This window comes from Podarcis tiliguerta, assembly GCF_965153285.1.
Source record: "Podarcis tiliguerta genome assembly, chromosome: 1".
NCBI lineage: Eukaryota > Metazoa > Chordata > Lepidosauria > Squamata > Lacertidae > Podarcis > Podarcis tiliguerta.
In genome coordinates, this window is record NC_139534.1 from 88,019,153 (window position 1) to 88,037,140 (window position 17,988).

At 41.2% G+C, this 17,988-nt stretch overlaps 1 protein-coding gene across 7 annotated transcripts in view; it reads left to right on the forward strand.

The window, feature by feature from the left end:
* Nucleotides 1-17,988, forward strand: part of RAD51B (RAD51 paralog B) — a gene marked incomplete at its 5' end in the record, with an annotated part of 322,766 nt that overhangs the window by 162,014 nt on the left and 142,764 nt on the right. For all 7 annotated transcript variants that reach the window (XR_014515144.1, XM_083457496.1, XM_083457495.1 and 4 more), the window contains one exon: nt 17,232-17,341. Coding sequence is in view for 6 of the 7 variants with exons in the window: in XM_083457496.1 (XP_083313622.1) it covers nt 17,232-17,341 (110 nt within the window). The remainder of the gene's footprint in view (nt 1-17,231; nt 17,342-17,988) is intronic.

Below are 17,988 nucleotides of genomic sequence, written 5' to 3' on the forward strand. Positions count from 1 at the left end.
TAACATTTGTACTGTTGCCACATTGGCATCTGCATTGTTTGTTTATTAGTTTCAGGAGATTCTGCTTTGCAGAATGCTCTGTTTTGGAAGGCAGGGAGATACCTCTCCCCGAATAAGCAAATGCAACTCTATATTCCACTAGGATGGAGTGTTTTAGAAGGCTAAGAGTGCCCTCTGTCCACTATCAAGAATGAGAATTTATGGTAAGACATTTCCCTTTTTAGATGATCAGAAACATGAAGTTTGCATCTTCAAAGCATCAAATTCAATTTGTCACATTTGGCAGAGCCAGCATCTGATCTAAGCCTGGAAAGTAAATTGCCTTTCACCTCCCGTAGAGAAAGTCTCTATGGGTCAGGGCTGAAATCCTTGGTAAAGTGCTCAAAGGAAGTTTTCATCAGAGCTGCCTCCACCACATCTGGCCTTGTGAATAAATAGGACGGTTATTTCTCAGTACAGCCAAATATCTGACATATAGGACTACAAATATTCACATACCCCACTGTTGCCCCCTCCTGTGTCTCAAATATTTTTGAGAGTGCTTTAAAAGTCAACAAAGAAGGACAAGTTACCATATTTACTTGGTTCCTGTGACAGATTCTACAAAAGACCAAAGAGACTTTTAAAGTATTACAAAATGTGTGTTTATAGTTGATTGGCTGCACAGCCATTCCTTGATATCCAGGAACATCTGTCCAGCAATTCAGACACCCTGGGAGCATTCTGTTCTCAGCTTGAGGCACACTTTTCCTCTAAACAAATGTTGATTGTTTCCTAAAGCAGCATTCACATGTTGTTGTTCTGACTTAAATGGTGTCACTCTCTGCTTCAAAGGTGAACTGGTTGGGTAGGATGAATTGGAGAGATCCACATTTTATTGTGACAAACATTTGTTCACTCGGTGACTTGGTAGGGTTGAAACATGGAAAGGAAGAGTTTGGTTTTTGAATTTCTATTTGTATATAATCAATCCATATTCTGCATAGTTGTTGGGTTGCATACTTTTCAGACAGCCTCAACACATTTGAACAGCACAAAAGATCTTACAAGGTACATATTGTATTTGAATAAAATATTTGCAATTAATACAGCTTCGTAACCTCCAGGGCACAAGTTGTTCAATATAGAAATGCAGGGTCCCAAGATTTTAAAAAATGAAACTGTTTTTTAAATGTTTTAAGAAAAGATGCCGTGGCACATTTGATCAAGCTGACTGACATAACACAGTACTTTTCAGTAGAGACAGACACATCTGTCCATTTTTGTTTCACTCAGTTTCAAATTTTTCTAATCCTAAATTTGGTTAACCACAGTTTCATATCAGTTTGGAAGGTTAAGGTTTTTTCTGAGCCCCCAGAAAAAATCATCAGTATTATGGTACACATTTCTCCTTCTGTGTCAATTGTTGCAAGCAATATCCACAAATATAATGCATCTCTGTACACATTTTGTGTTGGAGAACTGTACAACAAAATTAGGAATTAGTGCGAATTTCAAAGGATAACTGTGCTTTGGATCACATATTGTTTTGGAAAATGTGAATTAGGTATGTTAGAGTAGCTGGGGAAACCCAGCCAAGATGGGTGGGGTATAAATACAGTGGTACCTCGGGTTACATACGCTTCAGGTTACAGACTCCACTAACCCAGAATGCGGCCCAGCAGGAGGCCCCATTAGCTAAAGTGGTGCTTCAGGTTAAGAACAGTTTCAGGTTAAGAACAGACGTCTGGAACGAATTAAGTACTTAACCCGAGGTACCACTGTAATGCCCTGCCCATCTGACTGGGTTAACATTAAAATGTGAACCATACCAAATTTCTCCCCCATTGCTATTTGCCAGGCATTTGGCTTGAACAGGTAAGAGCAAAAATGTGTGCAAGGGACTGACTGGGAGCACACATACGCTCTCCACTCCCAACATTCCCATATGCACTGGGTGTGCCCACTTCAACAATCCCACTGAGGGGGAGTTCTGAAGAGAGAGTTTTAAGTGCATTGGGCTGAACACACTTAGAAGCTTCTTCTCTGACAGGCTTGCTCATCGGATTCTGTTCCTCTTCAAGAAACAGTAGCATATGTCACCATGGGGTGTGTGTGCAAAGGGGACTGCAGAGGAGGAAGCAAGGAAATGGGGCTGCAGGATAGAAGTGGATGGCTGCTTCATACCTGGGTAAAAGGTGAATAGAGTGCTTATGAGTTGCACTCTGTGGGAGGTGGAAAATGCAGGAGGTTATCATCGGGGTGGTCTGTGTGCAGAGGGAGATTGCACTGGGGGAGGCATGGATATGGGGGTTTAGTTGACAACAGGAGTACAAAATGGGGGTGTAGAGTCAAAGTGACTTCAGAAATAGGAATGGGGAGGTGAAAAGGGGGTTAGTGGTTGCATTGGGTAGGAAAGGGAAAGTCTAGGGGGTTAATGCGAGGAGTGGAGTGAGCAGGGGGAAGAATCCCCCCCCCCCAGTATATATATATAAGCAGCTTGTTCAAAATGTAAAGAAGTGAGTAAAATGGTGTGAAAAACACATAAATGTCTGATTTTCCAGAAAGAAGGATCATAGCAAATAGTTTTGCTTGATTTTATTTATTTTATTTTTGTCTCTTTACATTTAATAGAGGAGAAAGGAAAGAAAGCATGAATAACAATTGCTTGAAAAGAGAAAAAGAAAAAAGAAAAGCTTAAATATTTGATAGTGTTCTATTAAGAACAACAGCAGCAGGAAAACCTGAGGGAAAATGTCATCTGTTATTTCTTCATTCCAAAAATGAATAAACAAGGCCCATCTCTCAATGAATTGGTCTTAATGGCCATCATTTACCACTTTCCGTTTATATGTTTGCTTTTAACATAATAAAATGAATGGTAAAATATAAATGGCTAAATGTTTTTATGACATAAATCTTATTTTGAAGTGACAAGGATACTTGTGTGCAGATAGATGTTGTAAGAGATCAGTTAACATTTATACATCCCACATTTTAAACCTCTGACTGTTCTTACAGGGGCCTAAAAATGCATTTAGACAGCAGATGTGGTATCTGGAATGTGTGGGAATATACTTTGGGGGCCACCTGTCCTGGGATTTGGAAGACAGACCCAATTTGCAAGCTCTGCTTTTTGCATCGGTATTAACACATTCATTCATGCATTCTCTCTCTCCCCCCCAACCCCCTTTGAAATAAGGGTTATACTGTAAGATTGGGCTAACTTTTTTTCCTATGGAAATTGTGATAGCGAGAGAGAAAAAAATCTTTAAATATGTATCATCATCATCAAATTAATAATAAACTAGTCTTTGCCCCTTTTGCAGTTAATGTAGAAATTCATGGCATGGACCATTTTAATAGCATTTAACCATGGAGTGCTGTTTTGTAGTTCTTTAGATAATAGGGGCAAGCTACCTAGTGCACACATAAGAAGACACAGCAGCTTCTGGAGGCCGTAGGTTGGATGCAGACTCTGGTTCTCACATGTGCCTTTGGAGGAAGCCTTTTTGTGGAGCAAAGTTGTTCAGGGAGAGTTGGAGTCCTATCTGATGGAAATTTTAGACAAGCAGAAGGCTCTACTAACATCTAAGGAGAGGACTGCAAGTTCAAGCAGAGTTAGTCCTTTCTGAGCCAAAAGCCATCTTAAAAGCTTTGGAATGCAGTTGGTTTTCAAGCCATAATGGCACAACCAGCTTAAGTCCTCAGGGTCAAGGTCTTCCAGGCTACCATTCTCATCCATTGCAGCCATTTCTTCATAGTCCAGATTCCAGAATTGGCCCCAAAAGACCCCTCCTCCTGACACCAGGGAAGTTCCTCCTCATGGGGTCATAGGAAACCAGCTTCTTACATTTTCACATCTTGAGTTCAATGATAACAGACAGATGGCTCCTCAAGACATTCACTCTAGGCTACGCTCTGGAGGTTGTTAGTCTTCCAAGTGAGTACTTTTCCCCAACGCCTCAGTCCTCCTGGGCAGAAAAACACTTGGCCTATGGGATAGCAATCCATCACCTTCTTGAGATCAAGTTGATCTCCCGGATTCACACCCACACTAATCTGGAATTGAGTGGCTGAACAAACATATCAGCCACAAGTGCTTCAAATTGAAGTCTCTGACTCTTGAGTTCCATTGCGCAGGTTCTGGATAGGGATGACTGGATGACATTAATTGATCTGTTGGAGGCCTAACTACAGTTCCTCATCCCAGAAGTTCCTTCACTTCAGCTGCATAGCTTGCCATTTTCAACACTGGGCCCTCCCTATAGGCCTCTCCACAGTCCTCAGAGTATTTGTGAAGGTCTTGGTGGCCATTGTGACATATCTGAGGACCTTGGCCATGTGGGTGCAGACATACCTGAATGTTCTTTTGGTTCACCTTGAGGGAGAAATGCAGATGGGACCAGAATACTAGACTGGAATTCCTGCAATCCATGGCTTCATCATAAATTGGGAGAAGAGTTCCTTGGAACCCACTCAGCCTGTCACCCACTCCGAGGTTTAGTTGGACATTCAGCATGCACCACTTGGAGGAGCTCGGGGAGAAGTGGACCCTCCCCCTATATCAAATTCTCGTGTCACTGACCATGGATCTGATGGTTCTGGTGCAACTTCTGGGCATGATGGTGTCCTGCCAGTATCTCATTTCACGGGTACATCTACCTTACTACTTACCAGACTCAGATTATGGAATCCAGACATCTCCAGATTGCCATACCACATCATCTTGCAAAGAGCTTTGTTGATGGGTGGTCCAGCACAGGTGCCCGGGGGGGGGGGAGCCTTGAGGAGCTTCACAGAGAAGTTATTGCAACAGACGTCAGTCTGTATGGCTAGGGCCCCCACTTGAGGACTGTGGTGATTTGGGTATGTGGAATCAGCAGGACTCCCAGTTCAGTGTAACCTGGTTGGAGCTCAGTGTGATCTGACTGCCTGTCTTGGATTTCTCCCCTCACATTCAAATGGTTCCTTAGAGGGGTGTGTCAGTGGAATCCTCTGATGGTCCATTGGTTTCCTGTTTGGAACCTTAACTATGTGTTGACTGCCTTTATGGGTCCACCCTTTGAACTTACGGCTTCATGTGAGCTCAAATTTCTGCTACACGAAATGGTTTCTTCACCTTAGGTAAGCAGCGTTGTCTCAGGATTCTTAGCTTTGCATTTTTCACGGGGACAAGGTGCTTTGTAAGCCAGACCCAGCATTTATTCCAAAGGTTATTTCTGTTTTTATTCTTCTCTCTTTTAGTCCAAAGCCTTCTAATTTGGGGGAGATGGCATGACACACACTAGATGTTTGTAGGGCTTTTCATTCCTATCTGGCAGGATTCAGGAAGTTAGAAGCACTATTCGTGGCATTTTGTGGGAGGTCCTTGGGGGCCAAGATCACCTTTATCATCCATATTCAGGTGGTTGTAGGAGGCCCTGGGTTGAGGTTTCTCAGCCTTTGGTGAAGGCAGCACCGGAGGGGCAAACTGCACACTTGCTCTGGGGAGCAACCACCTCATCAGCTTACATTGGTAGTTTCTCCATTTCTGAGAGTTGCAGAGGGGCCTACCTGGGCATCTCTCCATGCATTTGCTAAACATAATAGAATTGACACCTTCTCTTCTGCAGATGTGGCCTTTGGGCATAGGGTGCTACAGAAGGTGGTCACATTCTGTCAGGCCTCTGCAGAAGTCCACCCTATTATTTATTTTTTTTACTGCTCTGCCATATCCTAGAGGTCAGAACTGCTCTCTGTGAAGCACCAGGAGAAATGGAAGTTCATGGTAAACAGTCTTCCATTTTTCCTGTCTGTTGGATTTGAGGAGGCTGAGAAAGTTGAGACTTGCAGGTGGGGAATCTCACATTTCATTTTTTAAAATTACATTTCTAGCCCCTGTGGTTTATTGCAATATATCTGATGGTGGATATTTCAGATGCTTGCTTCGGTGTTGAGCAGGTTGGACATTCCTGGATGAAAGAGTACTGTGAAAAAGGAAAGTCTTTAAAAATTGGCAAAGTAGCAAGAAACTCAGGCCAAATCCACACAGATACTTCCTGTGCTCTCAGCAGAGAGAATACAATAGGGAAAGGATAAGATACAATGAACCGGTGCTTCTTTTTAAAAACAGAGTGCAGGCACTTTCAATTCCCTGCGGTGCCCCAAGCCACTGACAGTTTTGAGGTATGGGTGTGCATTCATTTTTAAAAAATCTTTGCACTCTAAAGTTTGAGTTTGGATGCTTGCTTTAAATGTACTCAACATCATTGCAGGAAAACAACAGTGATTATATTTTGGTGATAGGGTGACACACACACACACACACACACACACACGACACTTGCTAGTGATGGGATTCCCAGGACTCTCCCAGCGCTGTGCTTGAGGGAGGGGGGCCAGCGCTGTGTGGTGCATGCTAGAGAATGGGCTCAGTTAAACCTGAGTGTGGGAACTGCAGCTTTAAATTCTTTAAATTTAAATCCCCAGGGCTTGTTACACACAAAACCTCAAGCGTTATCATTAGGGGGTTATGTCTGAAATTTTTGTGTTTGCTGGAGGGAGTTCTTATGATTAAAGAGAGCAGTTTTCAATGAGCAAGACAAGTTCTGATCTGTCCTTTTTTTCACCTCGGCTCGGGGCAAAGACCAGCAGCTTGAGGTTGACCCCTGGAAGAAGCTGGCTCTGAAAAGGAAGATGTGAAAGGCTGGAAATGCTCTTTCTAATGCTCTGCTCTGGAGCCAGGAAAAGGCAGCTGCTTCTGGCCTTTCTATTTTTTTCCCTGATAGCTGAGAGCTGGGCTTGTTGCCATATCTGTTTGTCTGTCTGTGTCTCCTTGTTTTTCTCAGAAAGCTTCAGAGGCCAGTTGCCCGTAGCGGGTTGCTGGGAACAGAGGTCGCTCCTTGTATCGTCTTAACTCTCCATGCCAGAGCGTTCATGCTTGAATAGGAAACAGCAAGATCTGTCAATATAGGCCTTTTCTTCAGAGCTTTGAGTCTGCATTCTCCACGGCCATCTGTTCCCTTTCACCCTTTTGGACAATGTTGCTATTTGAAACTTCTCTCCCTCCCTCCCTCCCTCCCTCCCTCCCTCCCTCCCTCCCTCCCTCCCTCTCCCCATCTCTATTACAAAAAAAAAAAAAGTTTCTGTGAAGTAGTTTGGACTCTAACATCCTTAACTATACTTTTAACTAGCTAAAAATGACATTAAAAGTGACGGGGGGGGGGTTCAATATTTCACAGGAGAGACAAAAACCGTACAGCCCAAACATTCAGTATCTTTTTTCTCTTCATGTGGCTGTGTAGGAATTACTTTATTTAAAGCAGTGATGGTTCTTATTATGTTACAGATGTGGGCTGTGTTTGTTGTTGTTATGAGAGGTATGGCACTAGCCCCTATAGACCATAATGTATACATACACTATTAACAAAGCTGACATTCTAAATTTCTTGTTTTGAAGCTGCGAAAACACTGCATTTTTATAGTCTTGTTAAGAGTCCTGTTGGGCAACTGAAAATCAGCTTTGACTGTATGGAAATTTCAAAGTGGATTATGCCTGGCCATGAAGTGAAGTTGTCATATAGCTAAAGATGATTTGCTCTCCTGGGATTTGGCCGTCATTGTGCTCAACATAAATTTCCTAACAATGAGCAGTATCTGGTGAAGTAGTTCCATTAGTGCAAAGATTAACATTTGTGCAATGCAACGTCCCCGATCTCTCCTCCCCAAATCTGTTCTAGAGGATTGGGGGAACCCCTGGAACAGATTTAGGGGCTGGAGAAGAGGAGGGGACTTTCCTTTGAATAGCCATAAGTCCTTGCCCTGACGAACAACTTTGTTGGATACTGCCCAATATAAGACAACACACACAAGTCTTTATTGTTGGTTGTGATGCTGGTGATGACAGCTGTGGTAAAATTGTGAAAACGGTCCCAAGCCTCTTCAGGGCCTTATTTTTAGGCACAGTACAGATTTCTAGTTGGGAATAGTCCTTGTCTAGGACTAGAGGAGAAATACTCCAATAGTTTATTGAGAGTGGGGCTCACCATTAGCAGTGGCACAGCCTCATCTTTCTGTCAATCTATCGCTCTATCCAGCCCCCAACCCCCGCTTCAAGTGGTACCAGCAGCAATAACTTGTTGGCAGTCTTCCCACCATTTTGCATCCTTTGCACATTCTTGGACCTAGCATCATTCTGGGGCTTGACAGGGAAAGAAGGTATACCTGTTGCCACAAAAAATGGTAGAAAATATTTGGAGAAAATTCTGCAAAGGGCCTTTTTTTTTCTAGGGAGAGCAGAAAAAGAAAAAGCTTAGAAAGCTTCTCAGAAAAATATCTTCTACGAAACCTTGGTTCAACTCTGGTTCTTGATGTTATAGAAGCAATATGGTTTTTGCGACCTTGTTGCTGTTTTCCTATGCCTCGCTCTCACAATCTGGCCTCTGATGATGGCATATGTAATTCTGCCATCTCACATTATTATTTTATTCCTATGTTGCCAAAGTAATGTTGAAACAAGCCACCAAAGAGCAGTCGCTGCACTGTACTTGTTACACACAAATCAGCCCTGAATGAAATGGTTCATTTTATTTTATTTTCTGCCTGTCTTTTTGGGAATTGGCAGTCGTACTAATAGAAGAGCATTGGAAGTTTACCTGAGAGTAGTTGTAACCTGCTTCTTTGAGATCCTTTAACATTAAGAGCAAGATGTTTACTGCCTTAAAACCCAGTTGCACAGGCTGTTTCCCATATTGTCTGTAAATCAGACCGGTTCAATTTGGAGGACATTATGACCAATGTTTTCTTTTCATGGCAGAGTTCTGGTATCTGTTTGTAAAGGTAGAATCAATGCTTCTATTGTGTGAGTGAATGTGGTATTAGTGTGTGGCATTTTATTATTTGGATCCGGCAATGATGTTACTATTGTCTCAGATCTGTTTATTTAAATTATTATTATTTTTACATAATGTCCATTTAGATAGACAGTCAAGTCAGATTGCAGGTGTGAGTAGGATTGTTCCCCTCCCCAACTCCCCAGTCAATGTTAACACTCATATCTAGGCTTACATTTTTGGTTACGTTCTTTCCTACGCTATGATTCCAGTTGGAACTCCAGGCCTTTACTTTTGAGTAGGGGAAAGTGATATTGCAGCTGAAAAGGTTGGATTTCAAATAGTCACATGGTTCAAGCACAGGGAGGAAATAGTTCTGAACATTGTGACTTGCACAAAGAACAATTTGGACTAGCATTTAGATTAAAATCCAAGATGAAATAATTGCTTTCAAGTTGTGCCTGTAATTAACCAAAGTACTGTTGGCAGGCATGCAAAATTCATGTGTCCAAAATCTTTTGTGCCTCAAGCCTATATTTTTGAAAATTCTTGTAAAATGTGGCTATTGGTAGATGTGTCAACCAGATGAAAAAAATCTAAATCAGTTGGAAAGATATGTGGGTTCATTCTTCTCAGTAAGCAGCAATAGCAGTGAAGACAAACCAAGAGAAGTCCCAACAATTCTATTGTCTAATGCTTGCAGTAGAATTATTGTGGTAATTACAACAGAAATATACACATGGGGATATTAATTTACATCTAAAGAATGTCTTGTCAGGGTTCCCCTATCAAATTTAGAAGTGAACAGAAGTTGAAAGTACCAGCTTTATCTGCCAGAAGCTAACCTGTATCCTTGCTCCTCGTGCCATTCATCTCTGTTGAGGACCATAGTCCTCTTTCAGCTACACCAGCTCTTAGCCCTTCCATGAATGGCCACTGCCCATTCTGTCCCTATACAAACTTCTGTGTAAGCCTCTCCTTTTGTAATCAGGCTTGATGCGGAAAGTACCTCCTGTCTGGAGCTCACAGACTCTTTGTTGCATCAAGCCTTCCACCGGTTCCTCATTCTCACCTACCCTATATGTGCCTTGACTGCCTTTCTGGAGTTGACTCCAGCTGGCAATTTCATTTTGCTCCTCAGTGAGACACTTAGGCCCAATTACCTTACTGGAAAACACCCAGACCTAACAGGTCCTGGCTGCATGGGGGATATGGAATATCTGTGCATGATACTAACTAATGAGATTTCATGGTTTTCATGGTTTTCTGAGAAATGGGCTGGACTAGTTGTTGTAGACCCCACTGGAATTGTGGCCTCTCTAACTAGTATTTCCTGCAAATCATTTTCATCTCAGCAGAGAGGAATCATGAAGCCTAATTCCACTTAGGACACAGTTCAAGATTACTTTCAAGGATGAATCTGCAGGTCAGGGTTTAGTTTTTTAATCACACTGAGATATTATCCTTTTACCATAAGTTGAAATCCATGTGGAATTGACATGAGCAATGTTTGATGAACTCATTTCAGTCTGCAATGAGATCCTTCTCATAGTTTGATTCAACATGTATCTCCCCAGAAGATGAATGCAATCATTACCTATAAATAAAGAAATATGTTCCCTATGGATGCTGGTGCAACAACTTTTCTAATAGAACTCAATATATGCAGATGGAAAAATCTCCCTGCACTGTTCATAACTTCACCTTTGCTGAATATACCTAAGTTTAAGCACTTTATAAACAATAATATGGATCAGTATGTGGGGTGGGATTATAAAATCCATCCCTAAAACTACTGCTTTTTTTCCTTTTAAATATTTTTACTGTGAGGTTTTTGCGTGTTAGGCAACTTTCTAGGTTTTAGCTTGTGGAATTTGTAAAAATGGCAAATCCAGATGATGGGTGAACAGCAGCAAAGAATGACATAACATAACAGCTGAGAGAGACTGGCGTGGGAAAATGAAATGCTTTACCCTGAGGTTTTGAGCATAGTGCGCAGAGGCGTTTGAATTTGCACTGACAGTTTCAAATCTTTCTTGTTTCTTCCTCAAGCTTTAAGGGACATAAGCATATGTAATTCAAGCATTCCACTCCCTCACAATCACCACATCCAATATGCTTAATACCATTGTATTCTCTCCTAAGGGAAGAATTTTATGTAATAGCTCATAGTAACACTCGTAATAAATTTTCAGAAAACTCAGTTCTCTGAGTGTTGCGCTTTATGTAACTAAAATGACACCATCCACACACCTGAGAGAATGCTGTGAGCAGGCCTGGAGGAATTGAAAGGTTTGCAGAAGTACAAAGCAGAGTGAGGAGAGCCCAAAATGGCTCAGTTGGGACTGAGTATTTTGGGTTGCCAATGAGTACTGGCTGACTGTTGGATGTGAGGGAGAGAGGAACAGGATGAAGTATCCTGAAAGAAGAAAGTGCTGGCAGGCTAAAACTCTGAACAGAAACAGTCCACACTGCAATTCTGCTGAGTTCAGTCGGTTAGATTGTGGTGTTGATAACACCAAGGTTGCAGGATTGATCCCAGTATGGGATAACTGCATATTCCTGCATTGCATAGACTAGATGATCTTCAGGGTCCCTTCCAACTCTGCAATTCTTTGCTTCTGTGCTAATCTTCAGAAAGGCTATTTAGGACTTCCATGTCCTAAGTCCTATCTTATGTACAGACAAGAAAGAAAATCCTTCCTTTTCTTTTTCTAAATGATGAATAAGTAGATATGATTTTGCAGTGGGAACTGTTTTATAATACAAGAAATAAGGATGAAGAGGGGAAGATATTTGTAAACAGGATTGGTTGCAGGATCCTATCAAGGCAAAGGAAGAATAGAACGAAAGAGAAAACCAGAGTTTTATAGAGACACTTTTGCAAGTTATGCTCACATGAGAGAATTTTTCAGTCTGTCAAACAGAAAAGCTGAGAGAAATACTGAATTTGAAGAACATCAGGAGTTATTGGTGATCAGAGTGTACATCCTCTTATAAATTCTTATACTGCACCATCATTGCTGCAAAATCAACACAACAGAGTAACTATAAAAAGAGAAAGAGAAGACAGTTAGAATATTGGAAGTTAAAATGTTTGTTATTGTTAACCACAGAAGTTTTTTCCTTTCAAATGAAAAGAGAGAATCTCATCAATTCTTTTAGGTTGTGGTTTTCTGCAACTCCTAATCTTAGCCTCTCTCTGCCACTATAAAACAACCAGCTGTCCTCCCACCTCCAGAGTCTGTGAAACCTGATCATTTTACTCAGGGTTGGTGCTTCTAGTAGATCATCTGGCTAGGATTCAGAACAGCTGGATAATTTCTTTTCTTTTTCTTTTTGGTTCTTTAGTAGACAAGAGCCTAAGTACTGGCTTGAGGCCTCTCACTGAAGGGTTTCAAAACAAAATGGAATCCACATGAACCCACTGACGCCAGGAGTTGAGATTCCCTAATGCAAAACATGTTGTGATGACAGTAAACCTGCATGCCACTTCCAAGGATCCTGAAATTAAAAACAAACATAATGTGATTGACCCTGTAGAGAATTCACATTACTATTCTTAATACTAAATCTAGAGCTCATATTATTTTCAGGGTGGAGCTTGGCTTAGATCTTTTGTTGTTTAGAAAAGCCTCATTAAGTCTCACTGGTTATACCGGGGGGTGGGGGTGGGAATCTATGAAAAAGTCATTTTTCTAGCAAATATTCACATATTTCTTTAGGATTGTGATCTAAATGGAGAAAGGGAGCAAAAGTTAAAACATTTTCAAGAGCAACCAAAAATATGGGGGTATCCAACAAATTCATACTCAGTGTAGACCCACTGAAGCTCATGGACTTAAGTTACTCAAGTTACATTCGCCATCACCCCGTGGTTGTATTTAAAAAATAATAATAATTGAGGATCCCTGGGTGCATTACTTATAGAGGTCCAGGAATTGCCAAAGCAGGCAAACTGAGTGGAGCTGGAAACAGACATTCCTTGCCACTGAAGACATCTGGACCTCCAGTTACAATTGTGGATCAGATAGTTCTATCAGCCTACATACCTGCTTCATTTGGGGAAGTGCTACCCCATCCAAAATAGGCTGTCCTCCTAATCCCTGCACCCAAAAAGCCTGTACCTTCATCTTACTGGGATTCACTCATAGTTATTTGCCCCTCATAAGTGCATCATTGCTTATCTACTACCTCATATCTATCAGCATATCTACTACCTCATCTGATTCAGGTGGAAAGGAGAGGAATAGCTGTTGGTCATCAGCACATTTATACTACTATCCTCCTAACCATCCGAAATAATGAAGATCCTTGAATGAGTCAAAGCAAAAATTTGCGGGAACATGGGATGGTTATAGAAGATACGTTCAAAAATACAATAATAGTTTTGACTCCGTGCTAGCATTAGAGTGATAAAGGAACTAAAAGGAGGTGGATAACAATTAAGGATTTATTATGTTTTCAGAATGTATTAGAAAAATTATATAGAAAGGTTTATTGTTTTGTGTACATTCAAATGTAAGATAAAACATATGCAAAGGGACTTGACAGGAAGTCAAAGTTGAAGAAAATATTTTGGGAGATAAAAGGGGGGAAATATTTACTTTCATTATTATCATTTTGGGTGTGGGTGTGTGGGTGTCTGCACATATGTGTGTTGTATGCAATGTTTGGGGGGAAATAAGATGATAAATAACAAATAACAAACTAAATATCAATGTATGTAATTTTTATTTCTTAATTATATTTAGTGGTAGTATGGCTGCATTGTTTTTTGTAACATAAAATCATTCAATAAAAATTATTTTAAAAATAAAAAAGAATGAGTAGGCTTTTCCAGGGCTTATCAAGCTGTTTCGGTATGGGGAAAAGTCATATGTTGGGATGGGCCCATAACTCAATGGTAGAGCATCTACTTTGTATGCAGAAGGGACCAAGCTCAATCCCTGGCATCTCTAAGTAGGGCTGTATGAAACGGGAGAATCATTGCCAACCCATGAAGAAAGTGCTGAGCTAGATGGACCAATGGCTCAGCATAAGGCAGCTGCGTATGTTCCTTCCTATCTATAAGATGAACAAGATTCTGCCCTTCAATGCATCCACAGCGCATTGTGGATTGTCTGGTGAGCAGGTGATGTAGAGAAAGAATTTCTCTCCTAATTCAGTTTATTTGAACAGTATGTGCATCTTTGTATTATTATCCACTACCCCCCACTGTGTTTTATTTTTCACAAGCCAATGCATTGCAGAGTGATTAGTTATATGCCATTTTTTTTAATTTATATGTAGTGCTGGCATACATGTTTGAATAGATTTCTGCATACCCCCCAAACCTTTGTTTATTAGTTCCTCATGGATCAGCAATGAAGCATGCGCCATGTCCTGGGTACGGAATGCACCTTGGCCGGCTAGTCCAGGGAATGAGATCATCCCTTTGGACATCAAAACTGTCAAGCGTACCTCCTAATCTGAAACAATACTGCGGAATGGAGAGAAGGGAGAGTGTGAGGCAAAAAACATGTGAAGGGCACCACATGCATGGAGACATGCTTTATTTAGCTCTCTTTAAAAACTCCTTCCTGCAGCCATTCAATTGATTTGATTAGCATTGTCCCTCTGGTTGGCTGGTTTTTTTAACTTCAGTTTAAATCTGTCAATACATTTATTGATTTAATTTCCATGAACTTTCACGTGAGGGAAACCAATAATTCTGAAGGAAAAAAGCACGCCTCCTTGAAAAATAATAATGTATCTTGTTCCAAGCGCTATCTTAAAAGTGGTGTTTCCTCCTGTGTCAGAGAAGGGGCAGTGCTTCATCTAAGGTGGTGCCCACCAGTTGTTGTTTTAAGAGGGTCAAATGAAGAGCCCCACTGCAAAGACTACAGGATTTTGTTCTCACAATGGCTAACCAAATGCCTGAAGAAAGCCCCAAAGCAGGACTCAATTGTCTTCGGTTAATGATCTCCAGCAACTGGTATTCACACACATACTGTCATTACTTCATTTTATGGCAGTGATAGTTTAACTGTGTGAAGAAGTACTAACCTTTTGTCCTGAATCTTACAGCAGTCACCCTGGTCCTAGTATTAGGAGAGACAGAAAAACTAATATCTACCCGCTTTTTTCTAAATCGTGCATAATTTTATATACCTCTACCATGTCCCTCACTACTTGCCCTTTTTTAAAACTAAAAAGCCCTAAATGTTGTATTTAGGGCCAACATATTGGTATAATGGTTGTTTTGTGGATTGGGGAACAGAGGGGGCGGGGCTTATTTGGGTCTCTAGAAAATGTCAGTAAAGTTGAAGATGGGATAAGGCAAGGGATATGTGTGATAAAATGCACTGTTAATCTTCTTTCATGGTCTTTTAAAAATTCATTTCACAGTTGAAATAATAGAATAATTTTTAAGCAACATATTTGAGCTCCTATCTCTCTCCCTGCCATTTCCGATTTCCTGCCCCTGAGACATCTGTTGTCTCCTGGTGTTTGGTGCTAAAAGAGGCAAAATGTCTGGCCATTGAACTCTCCTGGGGACCTCCTCAGTTTCCTCCACAGTACACGTTGCCGCTTCCTGATTTACTTCCCTCTATTTTATACAACATGCAGAGATTGCAGAAGGGGTATAGTGTTTCTGTTTTAAATAGAAACCTTCCCACCCACCCCCAGTTGCCCTGTAAAAGGGAGGTTGCTCTACCCCAAAATAGTTGTCTTGCGCTAAAGCATATATGTGAGCAGCTCAGAGGGTCACACAAATAGTCCTGCCAGCAGTTGTCAAGGCAGGTGCTGCTGCAGCCTGGTACCACAAGTGTTTCCCCCCAGAAATAAGGAAAGAGTAATTTATGTGCCTGCACTCTTTCTAACCACTGTGCCCCCTGAACCTGCCTCCACTGCTCACTCAGCCTACCTGTTGACATAAGTGGGAGTCCTGGGTGTGTACAGGAATGCAGAGGGCAATGATATATTTCCTTCGCTTGCATGCTAAGTTTAACTGTTTCCTAGCCATGTCCACATCTGGATTGCAATTTTCACAATGTGAGAGTTGATAGAGGCGCAGAAATTAGAACTTTGGAAAGATTTATTTTTCTCATGAGTCAGCCTCTGTCTTATATATGTTGTGTTAGTTGTCCCTGCTCATTTGGTGATGTGGTGGAAAGTCTTCAGTACCTATATAATGGAGAAACCTCATTTAATTTTACACGGATATGAGCCTTTTCTTTTTGAAAGTTCAGGGTTTGAGGTGAAAGAATGAATATGAGTGTGTGTGTATGTGGGGGATCCTTTACATAGGAGTGAGAATTAACAAAATTGAAATCTAATAGTCTGCAAAAAGACGTTTTGAGAAAACTATGTCATATTATTATGCTTTTGGATATAACCAGAAAAAAACATATCAAAGTGACTGGGAAAGAGAGCCGAGACAAAACACTTAATAAGAAGCATGGAAATGGATTTGAAATGTGTACCTCAACAGACTTTGTGTATGAATGTGAAATTGAGGGTTGTTGTTTTTAAGTTGACACACATCTGGTAGGTAACCCATGCATGACTTTGTCATATACAGTGGTAACTTGGTTTACAAACGCATCAGGTTACAAACACTTCGGATTACAAACTCCGCTAACCCAGAAGTAGTACTTCGGGTTGAGAACTTTGCCCCAGGATGAGAATGGAAATTGCGTGCCAGTGGCGCGGCAGCAGCGGGAGGCTCCATTAGGGAAAGTGCACCTCAGGTTAAGAACAGTTTTGGGTTAAGAACGGACCTCTGGAACAAATTAAGTTCATAACCCAAGGTACCACTGTATACAGTAGAGCAGTCAACATTTTCTAGAGGTGCAGCTCAGAAAATACTAGCATGCTTCATCTTTTCTGGTCATGTTTTAAAATAAAAATAATTGGGGGAAAAATGAAATAGAAGTTATAACAGGATATGATTAACTAGAAGATGCATTGATCATATTGTTTGGGCATGTTAAATACTTGGTCTTATCATTTGCTAGTAATATACTAAGGAGTAAACAGTACACAAATCCAGAATGGAGTCCCTAAAACTGTTGGATGGCGTCTTGTACACCTCTTTCCAGCATGTCTTTGTTTGATCTGGCCTTTCCCAGCCTCTCTTTCCCTTGATGCCCAGGTCATTCCTCTTTTACGGGATCCATGCACTGGTTTGTCTGATATGACATGGAAAGTACATGCAGCTGTCTTAACTCCCTGCAAGACATGGTAAATGATTGCCAGTTGTTGTTTTTAATTCTTGTATAAGCAGCTGTCAATAATAAGCACGTCCGATATAACATGAATACATCTTCTCTCTCCTTTTTGGTTTTTCACTCTAGTGTTATCTTGGAAAATGCATTGGACTTAAAATATGAAATGTCATTTTACTTCAGTTACAAGAAGGTAATATCAATGCTTCCGTCTTCTTGTTTCTAGGCTCTAGAAATGGAGAGTCTGGCTATGTGACTGCAGCACTAGGGAATACTTGGAGTCATAGTGTGAATACAAGACTCATCTTGCAGTATCTGGATTCTCAGACAAGACAGGTGAGGCACCAGGGGAAGCAATGTTACTCCCACAGTAATGTATATGACAGACACATTCTGCTCAAAGAAGGTACTCTAAGTTGTAGTTGTCATGTTTTAGTTAGATAACTGAGAGTCCTATAATAAGAAGGAAGGAGGGGCAAAAATATTTTATTACTTTGTTTCACCTGCCTCCTCTCTACAGGGAATCTATACAGGGGTTGACTTCAGAAAAAAAGCTTCCTCTGACCTTAGTTCGGCTATGATCCTGTCGTCGAACTCCCCTTCTTCAGGGATGAGGTCAAGGACTCAAAGCCAGAGGATGAAATTTCACAAGACAAGCCTGTGGTGCTGGTGCCCTTCTGGCCCAATGATATCACATAGAAACCACAGTACAACCACAGTCTACCTCTCTCCTTTGGAGTAAAAGGAGTGGGCCAGGCCGCTTTAACTGAAGATGCATCCTTCATTGAAGGCAGAGCTTGCAGTTGGAACAGAACTGGTCTGCCTATGTAGTGTATAATCTGCAGTCTAAGGTCAACTGTTGGTAACATCTGATATCTGCTCATCTGTAGTACTCAGACTGAGCCAGGTACAAGGCAGTTTTGCCTTACCTTGCCACTGTGGCAGTTAAGGCAACTGATGTCAAAGACATAAGAACGTAAGAG